This window comes from Gigantopelta aegis, chromosome 6 (assembly GCF_016097555.1).
Source record: "Gigantopelta aegis isolate Gae_Host chromosome 6, Gae_host_genome, whole genome shotgun sequence".
In the NCBI taxonomy this organism is placed as follows: domain Eukaryota; kingdom Metazoa; phylum Mollusca; class Gastropoda; order Neomphalida; family Peltospiridae; genus Gigantopelta; species Gigantopelta aegis.
The window spans coordinates 33,859,436-33,883,657 of record NC_054704.1 but is presented as its reverse complement, the minus strand read 5'-3'; the positions used below and the strand labels follow the sequence as shown (position 1 = coordinate 33,883,657).

The window sequence follows — 24,222 nt, the reverse complement described above, 5'->3', positions numbered from 1 at the left end:
ATCTGTGTAGGCCTACTGTAACATCTAGCCATCTTATGTGTGTAGGCCTACTGTATCATCTAACCATCTATGTGTGTAGGCCTACTGTAACATCTAGCCATCTTATGTGTGTAGGCCTACAGTAACATCTAGCCATCTGTGTAGGCCTGTAACATCTAGCCATCTTATGTGTGTAGGCCTACTGTAACATCTAGCCATCTTGTGTGTAGGCCTACTGTAACATCTAGCAATCTTATGTGTGTAGGCATACTGTAACATCTAGCCATCTTAAGTGTGTAGGCCTACTGTAACATCTAGCCATCTATGTGTGTAGGCCTACTGTAACATCGAGCCACCTTATGTGTGTAGGCCTACTGTAACATCTAGCCATCTTATGTGTGTAGGCCTACTGTAACATCGAGCCACCTTATGTGTGTAGGCCTACTGTAACATCTAGCCATCTGTGTAGGCCTACTGTTTTTATCTAGCCATCTTATGTGTGTAGGCCTAATGTATCATGTATACCATCTATGGAGGGAGGGACAGCTACAGTAACATCTAGCCATCTTGTGTGTAACAGTAACATAGCCATTTGTAGGCCTACTGTTTAGCCATTTAGTGTGTAGGCTTGTAACATCTAGCCATCATTTACACCTTATTGTTATGCAATGTAACTGTTTTGTCCACTCAATAGAAAAATTACTTTTTAATATTTTTTTTTTTTTTTTTAATGCAATTAATTTTGTTATGCATACAAGTAAAAGGAGGGATGGACAGCTATATAATTTGAATTAATAAAAAAAAATAGCTTTTTCGCGTTTAGAAAATGTTTTTAAATAAAATTTGTTAAACTAAAATCCATGGTCCTTGAAAGGTTAGTTAGGTTAACCAGTGATTAAGAGAAATTGTCAAAACCATGGACCGAATCAGTACAAATAATAACTGAAGACATAATATTAAGACTTGATTTAGAACGATCATAAATAAATCATGTCTCAGTATTCATAATCAAATCTAAAGTTTTGTTTGCTTTTGTACTAAAATAATTAACAGAAAAATATTAGACTAACCCAGATTTAATTTAACTATGCTTTGAACAATAGACCCATGACTTTGGACATAACAAGTATCATGTGTGTTGCAACATCTTAATTGTGTGTCTGTAAACATAATTATGTACACATCATGTGTACTCTTATCTACATGTACCATGTACATTGAGTTTTGAAAAATGGTGTCTATATCTGAACATATTAATATATTTTTGTTGTTTTTCTGTCAAAACAGATTATATTTGATTATTGAGTGTTATATTGAGGCTTTACTATCTTTTATAACAAACTAAAAACATTGGTGATTTAGACAACTTGCTGTTTACAAAGTGGTTGGTTATAATATATAATGTGTCTAAATTGTTTACCAATCAACAATTGTTTAAATGTGAATGTATGTTTTTTGTTAAGATATTGTGCTAAATACACACTTAAGTAGTGGAATTTGTTGTTGAGTTTCTTTTTGCTAGTTTTTACTTTACTTTAGTTAAGCCAAGGTGAGGTATGGTTCTACCCGTTCATCATAGGAAACGTCTTTATATTAATGGGTGCAAATATGGCAAGTGATTAAAAAATGTTGCAAGTAGTGTGTTTACTCTGCATGCCCAAATCCATTACTGTAGATGATGATTGCTAGTAAGTGTTATTTTGTTATTATTACATGTACATGGCTTTGAGTATTAATAGCTCGTTCCAGCGAGTGCTCCACAACTGATAAAACAAAGGCCAATTTATGTACTGTTCTGTCTGTGGGATGAAGCACATAAAAGATCCCTTGCTACTAATGGAAATTGTAGGTGGTTTCCTCTTTTAGGCTACATTGTGTATATGTCAAAATTACAAACGTTTGACATCCAATAGCTGATGATTAATAAATCAATAAAATTGCCCCCCTCCCCCCGTGCTAAAAACACATATTCGGGGGAAAGGTGCTAACCTGAAACCTTTTTACCATGTATTTCTATGATTCTACCCTTAAAATTAGTAGTAATTCTAATATGAATAAATGATGTTATCCAGATTCGGGCATTTTCGATTAATTCGGGCAAAAGCCAGCCTGCCGCCGCCCCCCCCCCCCCCCCCCCCCCCCCCCCCCCCCCCCCTACAAAAATGGGAGCCCGTACGTCTATGGTAGGTTTCTTCATTCATCTGTAGGCACACTAGGTATTCTAATATTCGATAATAACGAGTCATTGATAAATCAGTATATCGGACTTTCGCAGGGGGCTGAGGGGAATCAAAATATTGGTAGTAAATCCGACGGTAGAGATGAATTGTACTTCTTGCATTTCAGGACATAGTTTTCTAAATTTTACGGGGGAGCATACCCCGAACTCCCTAAAAACTTTGCTTTGCTCCTTCGATCTCAGTGTGCCTGTTTCGTCGAGCAGACTTTACTTTTCTTACAAAACGTTCTTGTGATGAATGGTACTGCATTAATTATTCGAAGGGGCGAGACGTAGCCCAGTGGTAAAGCGCACGCCTGATGCGCGGTCGGTCTAAGATCGATCCCCGTCGGTGGGCCTATTGGGCTATTTCTCGTTCCAGCCAGTGCACCACGACTGGTGTATCCAAGGCCGTGGTATGTGCTATCCTGTCTGTGGAAATGTAGAGGGTTTCCTCTCTGACTGTCAAAAAGGCCATATGTTTGACATCCAATAGCCGATTATTAATAAATCGATGTGCTCCAGTGGTGTCGTTAAACAAAACAAACTTCTAATTATTCGTACTATTTAAAAGTAATCAGTGCAGTAAATATCCTTTAATGACTAGAAATCTGTGAAGATGAAGTCCCATGTGTTGAAATTATAATTTTATTGAAATGATCTATTATTTGTTACAACACACCACTGGTTATTTGCAACATGACATTTACTCTGTACAACAAATAACGTCACAATTTTAGTGTACATAACATTCACAGGTCGTTCTTACAACTTAGCCGATTTATCCATGTTTGTTTTTTAGCATCGTGGTCATTGCTGTTCCAATATGTTACGTGACCTGTCACTGTGATTTCGTGTCAAAAAAAACATTTTGAATGAATCTTGATGAGACCAACCAGATTTCAATGGCCCCTAAATAGGAAAACAGCTGAGTTATGTGAGCATAAAATGCTCTAAAATAGTCTTAAAACATGCTCTGCGATTGCAAAAATCGTTTCATATTACATTCTTAATCATTCATTTTTGAAAACAGTTCCGAGAGGAGGCGGCAATAACACGATTCCCTTGCTCACATGACACTTTACGAAGATAGCTAAGTGACAAAGCAAACTGCCGAACCAATCAATTCTTTCTTGCTTCCACAATCGTAGCTGACGCTGATGACACTTTATTTTAGACAGCATTTAGCTAATATGATTATAGTCCGTAATGTCTCGCCATTAAAACAGGAAACTTCTGATAGACTCGTAACTTCAATAAACCATAGAATATCCCACTGTTCTGGCATGTCGACACTTGGTATACGCAACCTGTAAAGTGCTGACATCCATACGTCAAACCAGGTCTTCCAGGGTGATATTGCGCAACTCGAGAAATGTGCAGATGCCGGAAGCAGTTGCCATAAGTGTTGACACGATCGCGAAGGCGAACGACCAGGAGATCATGAGAGATTCTTTCAACTGATGCGTGAAGTATCGGATCTCCACCTTCCGGAAGTAGTCGCCGACCTTGACCCCATACACGATTGTTGTCATGATCTGAAGACAAACTGAAATATAATATTGAAAAGTTTGTAATAAAAGTAATAGCTTACATTGGAATACGGTTATATTTTCTATAAATTATACATTATATGCGTTCAACCTGGTGCCCAAGTTAACTGTGGGTAATAATGAGAATATAATTGACTAATTTATTGTTAATTTGTACGGACGCGGCACCGCATTAACCAAACAGGTTGGCTACAAAACACGTAAACACATTGAAGTGATTTAGTAACGAAGGCTGAATAGATGGATTGACTTTGGTAAAACGATTTAGTATGGGAGCCAGGTCGATTTATTATTTATACCGAAGGTAGCGTTTTATTCTTGCAGACAATCCCAGGGACGCCGGAGCTGTTCCCGCCATCGGGGCTTTGGTTGAACCACTATTTTTATAACCCCACCACCACCACCACCACTACCACAAAACAAACACCCCGCACGAAACTGGTACATTTGGTAAATGTCGGCTGTAGCTGAGATGCTGGAAATCGTCTTTCGCGCCATTTAAAAATTCCCATGGGATATAGTAAGTACGCCACATAAAAATATCGGTCGCTCACTCATACCTTACTACCCTCCCCTCTCCATTTTCTTAAAACGTATTTCCTTTTTTTCTTTTTTGTTGTTGCTGTTTTTTTTAACTACAGCTGACCAAGTCTAGCGATTTGCAATGGATTTCTGGCCATTGCTTTCATGGTCTTGGTTCGACAAGAGACTATACCAAGACTATTATAGTATATTATAGTAGCAGTACAGTTCCCATTTTTGACGTAAACGTAAATCTACGACTAAACCACAATTTGCTTACTACTAACAGTACAACTAATATAATTACAAGTATACAGATTTCATTTTGTTTTGTCCTTCAAATGCTTCCATCTTCCATAATGATGTAATTTTCTGCGTGAAATAGATGCCAAACACGTGTAAACGATTGACGTAAATTTACGATGTTTTGTGAAATGGACCCCTGAGAAGCCCGGAATTATTGGTAAGGCCTATTTCCACTCCAATTTGTGTCTGGAGGATGTGTGCCTCCCATTTTTAAATATATTTTTTAATATATTTCTTTTGCTGCATTTTGGGAGCATTTCGAAGCAGAAAGTTCCGATGACAATTTTGTTAGCGATGTTATTATTTGGAGCAGGATTAACGAAACCAAACTGGTTTTTATTTTATTTTATAATGTTTTTAGGAGTGATGTTGAAGTGGTTTTTGGGGGGTTTTTGGTTTGTTGTTTTTTTTTTTTTTTTTTTTTTTCGGGTGGGGGTGATTGTTTTGATTTTGTTTTAATTTGTGGTTTGGATTTTCCTGTTGTTGTTGTTATTGTTGGGGAGTGGAGGTGGGGCGGTATCGTTTATTATTATTATTGTTTAATATAAAAATATTGGTCGGGCCGAAGCCTGGCTGACCTTACCACTTCCTACGGCCTTGTAGTATCGACCGCTATAGCGATCTAGCCTGGTTCTTGCACCCAGAATCCTCGACCTCCAACTATTCACTTTACGCGCAGTTCCTACGGGGAACAGTCTGGCAATGCACTAAAACAGACGTAACACGACTACTAGTATTCGGATGAACGCGCGTATTTACGGAATTCTAATTGGATGGCTTCTCCTGCGTGGAACAATAAGCAAGGAATGGCAGACAAAAAATATATGAAAGGAAACTGGATCATGTTTTCTTCACTTTAAAGACAGGCCGCATAACGTCTATTCAGATATTTTTATTTACAGGTTTCGTAAAGCTAGGGGGCTTATTTGACAAGTTTGCAGTTTTTTAAAGCATGTTTAAGACAGTTATGAGAATAATATGTTTATTCAAACAGTTTAGAATTTTAATCTAGTGTCTCATTAGCACACATCTTGGCTTTGTTTGGATTAGAGTGGCAAGTTAATTATCTGAAAATAGATCAACACTGACAACCTGTAACAAAAAACACATAAACAATAGTTTCAAATGTATTGCTTTCTTCACCGTTTCCCATTTTTGTTTTTATTTTGCATTTTTAACCACTTTTGTTTTCTCTTCTTTTTTTTTCTTTTTTTTACATTTATATGTCTGCCTCTGCCTCTGCCTGCCTGCCCCCCCCCCCCCCCCCCCTCTCTCTCTCTCTCTCTCTCTCTCTCTCTCTCTCTCTCTCTCTCTCTCTCTCTCTCTCTCTCTCTCTCTCTCTCTCTCTCTCTCTCTCTCTCTCTCTCTCTGCTTTCTTTTTACCCTAACTATAATCATATCTGACTGAAACATATGATCCATATGGTCACGGCGCCTCGACTCCTTTAGTCCTGCCCCGCTCCTGGCCTGATAGAATAACACTAACATACTAACATATATATAGTATCTTCTCTGTTCATGCAATAATAATTTTAGTCGAAGTGCCCTTGAATTGTACAAACATGATAATATGATATCAAATAGCCACAGATCACAGTTATTCCACATTTGGAAATTTGTCCGCGCATGTAGTCTGCTGTTTGTGATTATTTCATGGCAGACAGCTTTGAAGTGGCAACTATTTGACTAAAGTTGAGTATGTAGTTTGTAAACGTGTAATTTGTTACATTGAAGACTTGTTTTTGGTCATTACGGCCCATGCAAAAGTAGTGCTTTTTTGTGTAAAATGGGTGTACTCCGGCCAGGTTTAGTGGGTGTGTTTGTTCAAACCAATATTCTGGGAGAAAGAGCTGGAAAACAGGGGGTGTCCTTTTCAGGGTATGTGTCCCCCAGGCAGGCAAAGGTACACACCAAAATCCATGGGTCTGCTGATATTAATAAAAGTCTTATAGCCACTAAGGCTATATACAAACATATAGTGTAATTAATTGTGCTATATGGCCAAATGCCCACGAAATCGTCCGACGCTTCCCGTTTCCGCTGACTGTTTCCGCCGAGTTTGAGATAATATAATATAATTCTGAATCGGACCCCGACCCTTACCGTCACCACCCCCCACCCCCCCCCCCCCACCCCCGCCCCCTCCGGTTGAATAGCACCTACCCTACTAAAATTGTCTCTGTTGTTTCTCGCTCATAGTTAGTAAGAATAATCTCAAGCTTATCTTGTATCGGTTCCTGCTAGTTACAGCGATTAATGTATATACTGAGAGAAAGAAATAAGGGAACACTCGATATTCATTATTGTAAACGAGATTTAATTCGCTGCTATAGCGTAATGTCTGTATACAATTTAAAGATGCAGCGTGCGGTTGAAGGCCAGTAATGAGGGGATGCATGTGAGTACCACTGTTACACCATGATGAGGGTGTTTTATCGTGTTCATTATCTGTTGTCTTTGATCCCTTATTCTTTCTCTCAATATGTAATTATTTAAAGTTTGTTTTTTGTTTAACGACACCACTAGAGCACATTGATTTATTAATCATCGGCTATTGGATGTCAAACATTTGGTAATTTTGACCTATAGTATCAGAGAGAAAACTTGATACAGTTTTCCATTAGTAGCAAGGGTTCTTTTATATGCACCATCCCACAGACAGGATAGCACATACCACGGTCTTTGATATACCAGTCGTGGTGCACTGGCTGGAGCGAGAAATAGCCCAATGATTCCACCGACGTCCCGCCCCTATAATTATTTAATTCTTATTACTAATTTTACTCCATATCTTAGTTAACTAGAATGATTGATTCTCAGTCATTTCATTTAGGGATGGTCCAACAATATTCGCATTTGAGATGGGAGCGGTCGCTTGATGCGCGGTCGGTCTGGGATCGATCCCCGTCGGTAGGCCCATTAGGCTATTTCTCGTTCCAGCCAGTGCACCACGACTGGTCTATCTAAGGCCGTGGTATGTACTACACTGTCTGTGGGATGGTGCATATAAAAGATTCCTCGCTGCTAATTGAAAAGAGTAGCCCATGAAGTGGCGAGAGCGGGTTTCCTCTCTCAATATCTGTGTGGTCCGTAACCATATGTCTGACGCCATATAACCGTAAATAAAATGTGTTTGAGTGAGTCGTTAAATAAAACATTTCCTTCATTCATTCGAGATGGGTGCAGGTTCTCACAACACCCTTTAAGCATGGAGTAAATAATATGCAAGTACTAGTACTCACAGTTTACGGGTGAAAGAACTAACATCCTAATCGAAAATATACCCACACGTTGCTTGTATTAAACACGGGGCGGGATTTAGCCCAGTCGGTTGAGTGCTCGCTTGAGGTGCTTGCGTCGCAGGATCGAACCACCTAGATGGATCCATTCAACTGATTGGGGTTTTTTCTCGTCCAACCAGTGCACCACACCTGGTCAAAGGCCGTGGTATGTGCTTTTCTGTCTGTGGGAAAGTGCATATGAAAGATCCTTTGTTGCATACGAAAAATGTAGCGGGTTGTCTCTGATGACTACGAGTCAGAATTATCAAATGTTTGACATTCAATAGCCGATGATTAAATAATCAATGTGCTCTAGTGGTGTCGTTAAACAAAACAAAAGAGTATTAAACATCACTGATGCATATTACTAAAATGAAAATTGAATTAGCATTATCATGACTTTTACGGTCGACTATATTCACCCAACAGGCGAAAGTTGTCTTTATAGATGAACGAATAATACAAACGTACAAACACTGAAACATTATACACCAAACAGATATGATTGCAATAGCCAAATATAATTTGATAGTCTGTTTTTAATGGACGTTTTTCAAGTGAATGAACATTTTTTATCTATAAAAGGTAACTTTTTTGTCTTTATTATCTTTTATCTAGACAGCAACAGATCATCACAATGTTGATTCAGTGTTTAGGTTTTCGTTCTACTAGGGATTTTCAATATTCGTGCGTAGGCTAATGAGCAAAACCAAATGGCTGAGTATAATTTTGTTCAGGTCTTTATATTTATTGTAACATATCCCTAACCGCAGTGGAAAAGCGTTTGCTTGATGCGCTGTCGGTCTACGGTCGATCCCGTCGGTGGACGCATTGGGCTATTTCTCGTTCCAGTCAGTGCTTCCTCCACAACTGGTGTAACAAAGGCCGTGGTATGTACTATCCTGTCTGTGGGATGGTGCATATAAAGGATCCCTGGCTGCTAATCGAAAAGAGTAGCCCATGAAGTGGCGACAGCGGGTTTCCTCTCTCAATATCTGTGTGATTCTTTACCATATGTCCGATACCATATAACCGTAAATAAAATGTGTTGAGTGCGTCGTTAAATAAAACATTTCCTTCTTTCTACCTTCCCTAACCCCAATGTCCACACAGAGGTAAGAACCGTTACGTAATTTTTCATCAGTATTTTTGAAGTAATATTATTAGGTCTATTCTGATAGAAAATATCAAACTCTTGATTGCGGTACTTTAAGGTTACAGCTGATGAGGATGTGTATAACATGTTGATACACAGGGGAGAAGTAGTATGTTTTTATAAGAGGAACTACTCTGTTATTGAAACTTTCCGTTATGACAGACGCCCATACACAATGACGACTTGTTGTGATAACGGGACACCAATACAGATGGGCGAAATGCTAAGTCAGTTAGGAAACGTCTTGTTCCACAGTATGTTGCATGGAGATGTTTATCAGATCTATGCACATCTTTGGTGTTTGTTTTTCCTAGCTTGCGAACTGACCGACCTGACAGAAGTTTTCTGCAAAGCTGACAGGTATCGGCGAGCTGTCATCAAAATATCATGTTAGAAAGGTTATCGTTATCTACACCAGGATCTGCGGTAATTAATGACATGTTGAAAGCTCAAACTAACTGATAACTGCTCTTGTAGGGTTTTTCTGGCCTTAAAACACTGCTAGAACAGGAACATACTTATGACTTTGATGAGATTTCGAAGTGATGTTTTGTGTACACACGCGAAGTTTAAACTGAAAGATGATTCTGTGAATTATGGGGAAAGCTACGAATCCATTCCTGTTTGATAAAGATAAGAGGAACAGATTCCACAGTGGGTTCTGGTCAAATTATACAAATGTTGAAGCTAGCATATAAAAATACAAGAATCACAGTTTGAATCTGGCGTATACGAAATAAGATCATCATGTATGCTTCCAAAAAGAGTTTTAAGATTACGACTCATAATGTGATTAAATTTGAAGATTTATTTTAGTTAAAATCTCTGTCTATTGAAGGTACCTTCCATATATGTAGCCTAATTTACAAAGTCTGCGTATGTTTTACACGCGTGTAACTACATACATTTACTATGCTTAAAAAAAACCCAGGTTGCGTAAATTCGGCCCTTCATTATTAAAAATAAAATAATAATACACAACAAATCTATACTGCAACAACTATATAAACTAAAGAAAGGTCATAAAAGCCACCGACCCTACTTTTTAGGCAGTGTAAAAAAAAATCCCACTTAGTATTACACATTTTTACCATTAAGTTACATATTTCTAGCATGTTTTTGCTAAAATTATCAATTTTGGCGAATCCTTTATATGTAGCAGTTGTATATTTCGTCTATAACATGCCCATGGTTCAACAATATTTTGTTTGTATAGTACTAGGTTACTCCTATCGAAAAGCATCAAATAATGTACATAAATATATCACGGCCTTTGAGGTACCAGTCGTGGTGCAATGCCTGGGAAGTCGGAAAACCCATTTTAGATTGCTGGTAACGAACGAGGCATCAAACTTACCAACACAGAATCCTAGGAGACACAGGCCCATGGTGATAGGCCTGGATTTCGACAGCGTCGGAAAGATGATGTAAGCGAGGTACAGGAGAAAGGCCACAGCATAGCACATGACAGCTAGGATAGAGAACGCTTGGGCAGCCATTGTGAAATCTGAAATAATATGAAACAACATGAGATATTGCGTGAGATATAGGGACGAATCCAGGATTTTGTAATTCTAAAAAGATCAAGTTTGAGTTTGCCGAAGGAAAGATCTTTGACCTTTCAAAGGGAGAGAGATCTGTAGCAGTGTAGAGGGTTTGAGGCATACTCTTCGGGACATTTTGAAATTAAGATGCTTTAAAGATGGTTTTTCGTAGCAATTTGCTGTTGCATAATGTGGGTGATGAAATTTTAGAAATGGTCATTAAAGAGATCAGTCGTCTGCATGAATAGTGATTATAGATTTTCCAACTGTTCTCATATTTTATATCGTCTTTAAACATTAACCACGTTTTACTTATTTATGAGCGATCAAAGTAAAAGTGTTTTCCATAATTCGTGTACCGTGAGATAGCGAGAGCCAATGTAGAAATGTAAAATAAAGGCATGCTAACATCACTCTAGCAAAGTAGTTTTAATCAGCAGCTGTTAACACGGCCTTTGATTACCACGGTCTTTAGTATTCCAGTCGTGGAGCACTGGTCACAGCGAAGAAACCTCCAAATGATTGAACCTATATGTATACATGTATACTGGTCTTGAAGATTATTTAAATTGTCATAATTATATTTTTAATACACAGTAAAGCATCTGGGTCCCGTTTCACGAAGCGATCTTAGCGCTAAAATCACCTTAAGTGCACAAGGACGTTGTGCATTTGAGGTGATCTCAGGGATAAGATCGCTTCGTGGAATGGCGCCCTGGTCGTGCTTAGTTTCATTGTTTTGTTTCCAATAAAAAGTTTACACTTGAGTTCTGGCAGACTGGCTATCTCTGTGACGAAAGGCTGCTTCTTGTTTTACAAACCCCAGCATGGGTTGGAACGCAGAATACGCTGTGTGCGTTCAGCACTCTGAAGTTGTCCAGGTGCCCTTTAAGAAAGTTCTCGTATATCACGCCTCAGCGTGAACATGTGGAAAGAAGCTTCATGAAATCTCACTCAATTTTCTGTCAACACCGATATTTTTTCTTGTAACGAGCTTTCCCATCCGTCAGTGAAACCACGGATTTGAAATAAACTGGAAAAAAGAACAAGATGAAGGCAAAAAAAAAGATTGGTTCGTTGCAGATGTAAAAAGTCCCATGTTACGTAAAACTGTTAAAAGACGTAAACAAAAAAAAATGAAGAGAAAACGTAAGCTTGTGCAAGCTCCTCTGAGGTTCTCAGGATTCATTAGAGGGATTCACATATCACCAACGTCTGTGATTAACATTGCAGGTTAATTGCAATACAAATTGCTTAACCGTTTTACACCTATCGCTATCTCCCAAGGCAAAACACTATTGGGCTCTTTTTATGGCGGTGTTTGGTTACCTCTTATTTGTTGCATTTGATTGATTGTCAATACGACAAGATACATCTGTTTGTTTTTGCAAATATCTATGTCAGCATATCTACGTGCCTGCCTGGATGTATTTGTCTGTCTGTCTATCTGTCTGTATGTCTGGGTCCTGCCCATCTGGCTAAATCTGTAGAATCATCCAACCTTCTCATGTTTAAAACTTTGCAATATAAGGGCTGGTTGTGAGCTGGGGGTTGGAAGCATGCCCGCTTGAGTTTTAAAATGATTACAAATCTATAAACTGCACCCGAATGTTCCTAATTTACGATTCAAAATTCTAACAGCCGAACATGCCCTTGCCCTAACTAGTGTTGGGAATCGGTTAGAATTTCATCATCAATCATCGGTTATGTTCGGTTTCCACTAACCTATCATCTTTCTATTACACAATCAGTTAAAATTATTTGAAGCCGTTACTAGTATTTATCACCCTATCTATCTATCACCCATGGGTCCTTGTCCAAACTTCACTCCTAGGACTCTGTGAGTGAGTCTAATGTTGTTTTGAATCAATGCTGAACACGAGCTTATTACATTTAAAATCATCAATCCTAGTTCCAGAATGATATACCTTTATAGCTTCATCATGTAAGATGCATTTGGAGTTCTTATAAACACCGAGATGACCAAAAACAAATTGAATTTATCCAAATCGATGATTTAAACAAGAAGATGTAAGTACATGTAATTGTTGAATATTCATCGGTAATATCTTACACCAATAACTAAAGTCTACTTTTGAGAGTGGTTCGAGACATGATATGTAACACAAACGTTTTAAACTGCAATATTGTCATCCGCTTTTTTCCACCCTACTTAATAATGACAATAAACAGAAAAGCCTATTTCATATAGTCTGAGGCATTTTTGTTACTATTATAGCCGTTTTTGATAACTGAAATCATACTTTACTTAGCTTTTATGGTTCATTGTATCAATTTCCGTACATTCGAAGTGTTTTTTGCAATCCTGGTATTTTTAATATCACAAAATGCATTTCTCATATTTTTAAAAAACGCATGTGTGTCTGAGAAGTAACAGTTATGGAGTGGAGTTTTAGTCTATTTTTAGAGGGTATTTTACCATTTCAAAGTCACAGACTCATGTTTCCATTACTTGTAACATAATCCAAATGTGTTACAGGTTTGTAGATTAACTAAACTTAGTGTTAGTTTTCACGGTTTGAAACTAGGGTCTGTCCCTTTAATGCTCGTTTGCGCAGTAGAACATTTTATTATCCTCTCTGTCCTACTCCATAAATACCATTAGACATCCTATTGTTCATACAAATCATCGTCTACACAACTTCCGATCCATTCGCTACTCTCTCGTTTGTAAACATTCTGTACACATTTTGGTGTACATTTTGAGTCGTGTGCACACTATACTAATGCACTGTTATGCGAACTATTTTCTGGATATTCGGGCATATATTACGGTATTATAGAATAATTTTAGAGTGAAATCTGGATATAATTGACAATTTGTTTTTTACTTATTTTATAGGAACATATTAATTTGATTCTCAGACAACGTAGCTGATAAACTCTGCATACACATATGATTACAGCCACTGTTATTGCATTATAATGTTCCGATTTATCAGTACACAGCGAACTATCACCCGGAAGTGTCTGATTTTGGTGCGATAAACCTTTAAAAAAATACTGTTGTGGTCTCTCGAGGGATAGCATTGCATTCAGGCACCGTTGACCAGGAACCGCCGTGGATGTTTGCCAACATCTGCCGTGGCACTTATCGGTTTTTAATTGGCCTTATGGTGGGCTTTCGTCCACATATGTTTATCCTCTTAATTCACCTGACAGATTTATGCGCGTGTCATTTATACGGAAGACTCGTGTTAAAACAAACAAGCAATAATTTGTTTTACACTCGCTAATAAAATACATGTTAAACATCTCGTTTTTATCGCCAGCAAATATATATACGCGCGTGTTGTTACATTTGTTTCCAGTATTGTGTCAGTTGGTGTATAAATAAGAAAATAAATAACGTAGCCTTGATCTGTGTATCAAAGAAAGACTATGTTTTATCTTGGGATGTTGCAGTACAAATCGATTCTCATATTTTGACAATAAATATACAGCGTAATTTTACTTAGAAAATACAGTAATTGACTAATTTATCATGAGTGATAACTAACAAGTCAGGTTAGGTCAGGTCAAAGGGTTTTACGTGCACATTCAGAGCAAGCTGTTGTAGTGCACGCCTGTCATGGGCACAGGTGTCGACTTCCGCCGACTCCTCCGTCCAAGAAGGAGTGATAACTAATGGAACATTTCACCTTTTGATAGCACCTGGTGGGTTGTGATAAAAAAAAAAAATTCCCATTACTGATAACGTTAACATTTTGTAATACAATTGATAAGTTTAAGCAATGTATAAATGCCACTAAGCAGTTCACGTTTAAACAAAGAGTGGCAACTTAATCACATTAATCTACCCGAAAAATAAACAGGAGCCACATGATATTTAAATGATTTACAGAACTTTTAATGAACCTTTTATTTTGCAGTTCCATTTTTTTTAATTGCACCAGAAGTACTGATTTGAACATCCAGGGTAGATGTACGCATAACAATTGTATTCTAAATAAACGTATATTAATTTAGTAGAAATAGATAACATATCGAACATATTAGAATCATACTTTGACTTTGCTGCATATACCAGTAATATGAAAAATACAATTATTACACGGTACCTACAATGGCTTTTGAATTATAGGTAGGGCTACCTTTAAAACTGGGGGGGGGGGGGGGGGTCTCCCTTTTTTTGTTCTCTTATAAAGCTGTGTTCTGTTCGTTTTGATGATTTCCCAATCTAACCAGTGTTCATATACTGGTATATTATAGACACTGGTATGACCTTTGCAAAAATACATATTAAAGATTATTTGCCTTTAACCAGTAAAATAGATGACTCGTGGGTGCGCCGAGTTGGTTGTCTATAATAGTGCCCTATTACTTAAAGTCTTGAGCCCGTGGAAACAAGACACTAAGTTTGATTAATCTACAAACCTGTAACACATCTGAATATAGTTACCATAGAGTAAAACAAGAGTCTGTGACGTTGAAACGGGGAAATACCCTCTAAAAATACACTAGAGCTCGTTTCCACAACCGTTATCTCTCAGAAGCATGTGCCTGTTTAGAATTTTGAAGAAAAAAAGCATTTCGCGACATTACAAAGACCAGGATGACTATGAACACTTCTGTTGTACGGAAATGGATATTCCAAACAATACAATGTAAGTAATGTCTGATTCCAATTATCCAAAAAACTAGCGTCTGTCAAAAGGTATTAAGTAAATATCGTGTACCAAATGACTGGTGTTATTTTAAAATAAAACATCGAAATACTATTGCCAGATAGCAGAGAAATATCTTCTTGAAACACTGTCACTGAGAAACAAAATCAGCCATCTATCTAATAAAGCCTGCATCAGATGGATAAAGGAAAACTGGTACATTTCTCAAAATCGTTAATTCGCCATTTGCTGTCTTTTGTCTTATTGTAGTAGAACAGAATAGAAGAACAGACCTTGAGTTTGGGTGGAAATTAAACATGAAACGAAGATATATCACCACCATCATCATCATCATCAGCAGCATCGTCATTGTCATTGTTGTCATCATCATCATCAACTAATAATAATGACGGTAGTTTTTCATTATTGTGTTATTGAGGTGCATGTTATAAGCCACTCTTATCTGCAGTCCATTAGTCTGTGTACTCTGTTGTACCATTAGGCGTGCACATTCAGTTGTTAATTCAATTACATACTGACATCCTGAATGCTTTTCGCATTCTCAAAACATGCTTCTTATGTGAATCTTCCCCTGGTATGACAGCACGATCACTGGGATTCTGGGAATGCCGGCTGGAGGTTTGCCGCGTGACTGTCTTCATCAACAGTCAACATGGCGTCTGGGAAATTCTCACAAGAACAAAGAAAAGACGAAAAACAATTCGTTTCAAATAGTTACTATAGTACCTTTATGCATATAATGTAGCGTTGCATGTAACCAGCCTAAAATTAAAATGCTCTAGGATATCAACGTTATCACTAGAGCACCTAAATCAATCAATCATCAGCTATTGGATGTCAAACATTTGGTCATTTTGACACGTAGTCATCGGAGTAAACCCGTTAAAGTTTTCCATTAGCAGCATGGGAAATTTTATGTGCACACTTCCGATAGGACAGCACATCCCACGGCTTTTTATATATCAGTTGGAGGGCACTGGATGGGATGGGGGGGGGGGGGGCAATGAGCTTCGATCCTAAAACTAAAGTACCTCAAGCGAACGCTTTACCAATTGGGCTAGATCTGGCCTCCATTTCACTGCTATATAACCAAAACGTTGTGGGTGGGGATTTTTCTTAAACATACTAGACTAACCTTCTTGTGTATAATTCGATGGTGTCTCCGATCATATGCTCGTTGACCACACTTCGTTATACATATTAAAATAATAAATTCCGTGATCATATGCACGTTGACCCCATTTTGTTATACATAATTAAAACACAGATTCCGCCATCATATACATGCTGACCTCACTTCGTCCGCGATCGCATGCATGTTGACCCCACTCGTCATACGTATTGAAACATACAGATTAAAGGGACATACCCTAGTTTTTAAACACTAAGGCTTATTTTTTACTATTAGAGCCGTTTTTGATAACTGAAATCATACTTTTATTGTTTAGATTATCAATTTCTGTACATTCGATGTGTTTTTTTGTTATACTGGTATTTTTAATATCACAAAATGCACTTCTCATATTTTTTAAAACGCACGTGCGTCTGAAAGGTAACAGTTATGGAGTCGAGTTTTAGTCTATTTTTAGAGAGTATTTCACCATTTCAAAGTCAGAGACTCTTGTTTCACTCAATTGTAACTTTATCCAATGTGTTACAGGTTTGTAGATTAACTAAACTTAGTGTTAAGTTTTACGTGTTGAAACTAGGGTCTGACCCTCTAAAGACGCTGGCTCTTGTTTCCTAGGTACGTATCTTTTTTTATTTCGGATAAATTATTTTTAGTTGCTACAAACACCAGGACGACCAGAATCAATTTCAGTAAAAAGTAGGGTCAACAGGCTCAATCGTTCATCATAGCGCCAATTTTGAATGCTAAGTACTAAACACAGCCTCCAGTATGTATAAGCAGATACACTTTGAAGTAAAGCAGATGTGTTAAAAGGGCCGAATTTGTGTATTTTTGACACCTTTTGCCATTTCATCTTGAACATGTGTTGTTTCTTTGAAGTCACCGAATGTAAATACTTGAAAAACATAAATGATTTAATTATTATCTTTTAACTCACAACTGTGTTTTTTCTCTCTTTACTCATTGGCTACACTCAGTTAGCAAGCAAATTACGTTGCATTTGAACCAAATAGATATGTGTGGCAGAAAACTAAACTAATTTGAAGTGACGATAAACCCACGAACAGGTTTCCGGTGTGTGGCATCGTATGTAACCTAATTGTATAAGTAACTAGGTCTTGTTGATGTTGTTGATGATAATGATGAGGATAAGGAGGAGGATATTGAGGAGGAGGAGGAGGCTGATGGTTGACGACGATGATGATGATGGTGATGATGATGACGATGATGATGGTCGTGGTGATGTTGATGGTGATGATGATGATAATGGTAATAGTGGTAGTGATAATGATGATAATGGTAATAGTGATGATGATGATGATGATGATGACGACGATGACGATGATGATGGTGATGTTGATGGTGATGATGATGATAATGGCAATAGTGGTAGTGACAATGATGATGATAATGGTAATAGTGATGATGATGATGATGATGACGACGATGATGATGGTGGTGGTGGTGATGTTGATGGTGATGATGATGATAATGGTAATAGTGGTAGTGATGATGATGATAATGGTAATAGTGATGCTGCTGCTGCTGCTGATAATGATGATGATGGTGGTGTTGATGATCCATAGGCGTATGGGCTCCCTTTTTTTTTGGGGGGGGGGGGCTGGTTTTTGTCCGAATTAAACGAATATGCCCGAATGTGGATAAGAACATTTATTCCTATTAGCATGACTACCAAACAGCTAGATAGGGTTGAAAAGCGAACCACTACGCATTTTTAACTAATTTTCAGGGTAAAATAATGAAAATACATGGTAAAAAGGTCTTATGTTAGCACGTTTTACTCGATTTCTGTATAATGTTTCCGCGAATTTGAGGTTTTGCTCCAGAACCAGATATGCACTCCTGCCCCCCGTGTCTCGTACGCTTATATGATGATCTAATAATTACGGTTTAAGCATGCTGTCAGGCGCATCTATTTGGTAATACTGTAATGATTCTACGTCTCATTAATAATATTTTTCGGTGAAGCAGAACCCAGCCCGTCAAATTGGTCACGAGTACGCTGGGGCAGGACATAGCCCAGTGGTAAAGCGCTCGCTTGATGCAAGGTCGGTTTGGGATTGATCCCCGTCGGTGGGCCCATCGAGCTATTTCTCGTTCTAGCTAGTGCACCACGACTGGTATATCAAAGGCCGTGGTATGTGCTATCCTTCTGTGGGATGGTGCATATAAAAGATCCTTGCTGCTAATCGAAAAAGAGTAGCGACAGCGGGCTTTCTGTCTCAATATCTGTGTGATCCTTAACCATATGTCCGACGCCATATAACCGTAAATAAAATGTGTTGAATGCGTCGTTAAATAAAATAGCTCCTTCCTTCGTGAATACGCCAGCTGTTTGTGTTTATTTTCAACGATTGACACTCACCAGCTTTACTTGTCAAGCATTTCCACTTCTTCTTCTCGTCCTCGATGTCCCAGAAACAGAACTCCCAGATCCCGAACGTTAATTCTTCTCCCGAAGACGACCACGACGTCGTTGCCAACGCCACGAGATACATGATCGCGGCAATGAGCAGCAGCGCCAGAGACGCCGTGAAGTGACTTGACATGTGCATTGTGGATGACGGCGTCAGTCAACCATTGTGTGGTGATGATGATGGAGTCGGTGGATCAATGGTTATGGAATGTCAGTGTTGCATATTAGTCTACGTCATGTTGGCGGTTTTGACTGAAAATAGAAATAAAGTGTGTCTAAGAAATAGGAAAAATTACATGCATGTACAATATCAGTCTATAAAATGAGGATACCTCTAAAATAAGACCTTTGGGGGAGATCAGTCTGAAACAGTAACTCGAATATCGATAGTGAGTTTCTTCTCTTAAAGGAACTGTCCTGAGTTTGTTGTCATTGTTAAAATGTTATATCGACTAACAGAGACGTTTTAATGAATGAAATTGCATATTAAATACATTTTATTTCTGCATAAAATATCAGTGGTTAAATGTGTTTCTAATCTTCCTAAGTGTTTACATTCGGTCAAACTTCATTTTATTTCTAATATATATTTTTTCGTACAAAAATGAAATTATTGGGAGACTAAATCCAGTTTGGGCTACAAACAAACTTTAGGAAGACCAGAAACGCTTTGTTTATACAGATATTCTAAACAGAACATATATTTATATTAGTATGTAATTTTATTCGGTCTCTTTAAAATATGTTTGACATAGCCCGTTGGTCCGAAACGACAAAATTATTAATGGTTTCAAAATCGTATACCGACACAGAGTCCAGATTTTGATTAGATCGTTTCTGCTTCTCCGATGAATCAGTCGGATGTTTTTGTTTGTAGGAAGACTGCCACTCCTCACAGTGATACATCTTTACTAATCCGTCTTTAAAGGTGCATATTCCATTTGTCCGTGTGCATATAAATATACGTAATCCGCTTTGCGTAATCCATGACAATAATTTTCTATGCCAATATGTTGAGTAGATTCTATTTATGTGTCTCCGTACGCGTGTGCGTATTCGATCATTCTATGCATTATGCATTACGTATACGTATACGGATTAATGGGATTTGGCCTGAACGACCTTAGCATGTGCTGAGATGTCATTAAACAAACATTTCTTTCCATTCCTTTCCATGTTCATGGTTTTCAATTTCCTAACAAACTGTCGTCCATTTTGGTTCTTCGGATTGCCAATAGACAAAACACGTGTTTTTCTTCTGTCTCTCTCTTTTTTCATTTTTGTTTTCCTTTCGCACCTAATTGTTAATTTCGCTTGTATGGGAACTATTTGACGCTGGGGCTATTAATAACACGACATGTCAAGGTATTTACCATGCCCAGCAAGATAATGGCGATTTGATGATGTTGTGCAAACGGAATTCTCGAATAGACACAAAAAGGAAATCCCAGCTCAGACAACTCGACATTGATAAAGCGCTTACTGAGTTTTTTCGTGTTCAGCTAACATGTAAACATAAAAACAACAAGCCTCAAACACCGGTTAGAGTCATTTGTCCCGCGAGCCCGCCGGAGATGATATACACCATGCAGTCCGTTTTATTTGCGTCTTGTAGTTGCCTTCATCCCTCCATTCACCGCGACTGGTATATCAAAGGTCGTGATATGTTCTGCCCTGTCTGTGGGAAAATGTATATAAAAGCTCCCTTGCTACTAATGGGAAAATGTGGTGGGTCTCATCTAAGACTTTATTATTTCAGAAGGGTCAGGACGTAGCCCAATGATAAAGCGCTCGCTTGATGAGCGGTTGGTTTTGGATCGATCCCCTTCGGTGGGCTCATTGGGCTATTTCTCGTTCCAGCCAGTGCACCACGACCGGTATATCAAAGGCCGTGGTATGCGCTATCCTGTTTGTAGGATGATGCATATAAAAGATCCCTAGCTACTAATGAAAAAAATGTAGCGGGTTTCCTCTCTAAGACTATATGTAAGAATTACTAAATGTCTGACATCCAGTAGCCGATGATGAATAAATCAATGTGCTCTAGTGGTATCGTTAAACAAAAAAAACTTTTTTCTTTTTATTACTCTGTCAAAAAGTATATTCAACGACCCAGTTTTATGATAATTTGTAAAGAAACATTTAAAAAATCATAGAAGATTTGTTTAAATGTTATGTGAGATTTAAAGCTTATGATTTCGTAATGATTTTTACTATTATTCATTGTAACATTACATGCCACTTCATGGGTTCTTTTCTTGACGCAAACGTACAGTAAGTTCTTGCAAGACATTTCTTGAATAATAAAGATGTTGCAACCCATTCAGCTAATTTATTAGTTGATGTCTGTAGGTATTTTATTAAAGAAAAATGACAAGAAAATAGAACATATGACTAAAATAAAATCGAGTCAACTTGTATTAGCCATTAGGGTTGCGTAAAACAATATAGTTTAAAGTTTAGCCTAAAGTACATTTAAGCAATGAGATTCACTCAGGTTAGATATTTCGTGCAATAATCCAATAAAAGAAAAATAGAGAGAAAAAAAGAAATAGAAGGTCGCCATAAAGATTGGAAATCGGAATTTACGACAGTTGCAAATTCGCGTGAAATGTAATAAAATCGACGTGAGCAACGTGGGGAGTCCACATTTAAAACCAGAAAACATAATGGCCAATGGGGCATTCCGTCGGTTGTCTTGCAGGGCATCTCGTGTACATAATATAAATAGTGTATTCTTTTAAATATTACGTAAATAATTTTCACTTTAACAGTTTGACAAGTAATTGTCGCATATAGAGAATAGAGGAAAAAAAAACATTGTGGACTTAAATGACCCGGAACTGTCTTATAGTTTTAGTGCATTGTCTGACTTTACTGAATACGTTTGTTATTCACCTAAAATGTATTAGTTTTACAGCTATGAGCCTAGGAACATTTTTTTCTATTGATAGAGTGTATTTCACTTCTGCCACCTTTAACGAATAGATTAGAGTTACCAGATGCCGTTTTGTTTTGTTGTTGTTGTTGTTTTGTTTTGTTCTGGTTTCTTTGAGGGGATGGGTGGGCACCTTCTACCTCATTACATTCCCTACCCCAGTTTTAAAATGTCCGAAAAACTTAGCATTATGAATGTCACAGAATGCACTATAAATTATGTCCGATAAGGAAAGTCTAGCTTCTGACCTTATGCTGTTACTAGTGTTAATCTTTGCTGGCATGTTAACTCCTGCTCATCCATCCAACCCATCCACCCAACCCTGCCTCACCCCGCCTCACCCCGCCTCACCCAGCCTCACCCCGCCTCATCCAGTCTCATCCCGCCTCATCCAGCCTCACCCCGTCTAATCCCGCCTCATCCCGCCTTAGAGATTGTGTATCCCACTGACCTATAAATGATGGTTTCTATAAGCCTCATGCGTTCAATTTGCTATTCTTGAGGGTAAACATTTCCATGCATATGTGCAAGTGAAGAGTAAAATCTACAGCATTGGGCACCTCATCCTTTGAGTGTGTTTACTTTGTTCTGACACGATGCCATCTCGTTGTTACATAACGGAATGACTAACATAGCTTTTGTTACAATGTGTAGCCCACCTTTAAATCAGTCTGCCATCTAGATAGGTATGTGTGTATGTATGTGCGGCTGACATTTCCAGGCGCGGATCCAGGATATTTTGTAGGGGGGTCTACATACCACTACGTAAATGGAAGTTGTCTGATGATTGCACTATAATAGAACTATGCTGGGTTTGCTGCATTGTAACACTAAAATCACACATTGAAGATATGTTTTTGTTTAGAATATCAATGTCTGTGCATTCAATGTGTTTCCGGTCGTCTCAATATGTGTAAGTTGCCCAAACTAGATTTGGTCTTCAGATAATTTTGTACGTTCTAATATATATATATATATATATATATATATATATATATATATATATATATATATATATATTATATATATATTAGGAAAAAAAAAAAAACGTTTCACCTAGTACAAACACTAGGACAATCAGAAATACGTTTAATATACAGCTACTAATATTTTATGCAAAATTAAAGTTAAAGTTTGTTTTATTCAACGATACCACTAGAGCACATTGAGTTATTAATCATCGGCCATTGGATAAATATTTTGTAATTCTGACAGTCTTAGATAGGAAACCCGCAAAAAATTTTCTATTAGTAGGAAATGATATTTTATATGCACCATCCCATAGACATACCACGGCCTTTGATACACCAGTCGAGGTGCACTGATTGGAGCCAGATAATTAATATATACAAGTAATTAGTCATTAAAACGTTTTTGTTAGTCGACAGCAGCTTAACAGTTGCAGCAAATTCAGGATAGTCCCTTTAAAACAAGTACAAAATATTTTGTCGTCGTGAGCAGGGAGGGAGGGGTGCAGACCCCTGGACCCTTTGGATCCGCGCCTGACTTCACTGTCTGTGAAGCTTTACAAACACAGAAACAGATTTTGTAATGGGGTAGATACCGTCTGCTTGCTGTTAAGACAAGATGCCAGCATTTTTCTTCCCCTGGGACCGATTTCTCATGGCGGTGAGAAACAATAAGGGATGGGCGTTGATCAGAAGACTATGCCGTGGTTCCCATTACAAAGCTGCCCTATTTCCTGTATTACCCGAACAGTCAATACATACTGAGCGATGCAGGCTGTTCGTTTCGTAGGGAAAGAGAGACAGGGATTCAACACATCTAACAAGTGTTTTCTGACTTGTAACATACGGGAAATGTAGCTACTAGCATAGATTTCACAAATATAAATGTTACACTGTTTATGTTGTTTTTCAGTGTTACGGAAATGCGTATTATTTTAGTTCTGGAGATCCTGGTTGGGTTTAAAATATTGTTTTTATATGCGTATGTATATAATATATTTAAATGCACACTTGTATAAATGGAATATAAAATGAACTATCTCCTGACAAAGTGTCACAGTTTCAATTATGCTTGACGCTTAATAGTGTGTGTGTGTGCGCGCGCGTGTGTGTGTGTGTGTGTGTGTGTGTGTGTGTGTGTGTGTGTATGTATTGTATATATATGTGTGTGTGTGTGTGTGTCTGTGTGTCTGTGAGTGTATATATATATGTATGTATGTATATGTATTGTATATGTATGTGTGTGTGTGTGTGCGCGCGCGTGCGTGCGTCCGTGCGTCCGTGCGTGTATATGTGTGTGTGTTGAGATATTATTAAAGAAACTAATATTCCCTTTTATTTGTAGACCTCGACATTTATCAGCGGTTTCGGTGGAGTAGTAGTTGCAACAAATGGCTTGAAGGGTAGATGATAGGCTATTGAGTGATTTGTAACAACAGCCTGGTCAGGAGTTGTAAGGTCACAAGGCCGACTTCTCGTTCACTAAACCACCACCAACTAATAACCAGTAAAGCGTGTTCTGAACAAACACCCAAGAAA

General features: G+C 38.0%; 1 protein-coding gene across 1 annotated transcript in view; it reads right to left on the bottom strand.

Annotated features, from left to right (window-relative positions):
- Nucleotides 1-2,831: 2,831 nt before the first annotated feature.
- LOC121375730 overlaps nucleotides 2,832-24,222 on the bottom strand; it is a 28,017-nt gene continuing 6,626 nt past the window's right edge. Inside the window, exons 2-4 of the mRNA XM_041503332.1 lie at nucleotides 18,727-19,029; nucleotides 10,373-10,522; nucleotides 2,832-3,746 (exon numbers count right to left, since the gene is read on the bottom strand). Of these exons, the coding sequence (XP_041359266.1) occupies nucleotides 3,532-3,746; nucleotides 10,373-10,522; nucleotides 18,727-18,916 (555 nt within the window). The 5' untranslated portion in view covers nucleotides 18,917-19,029 and the 3' untranslated portion in view covers nucleotides 2,832-3,531. The remainder of the gene's footprint in view (nucleotides 3,747-10,372; nucleotides 10,523-18,726; nucleotides 19,030-24,222) is intronic.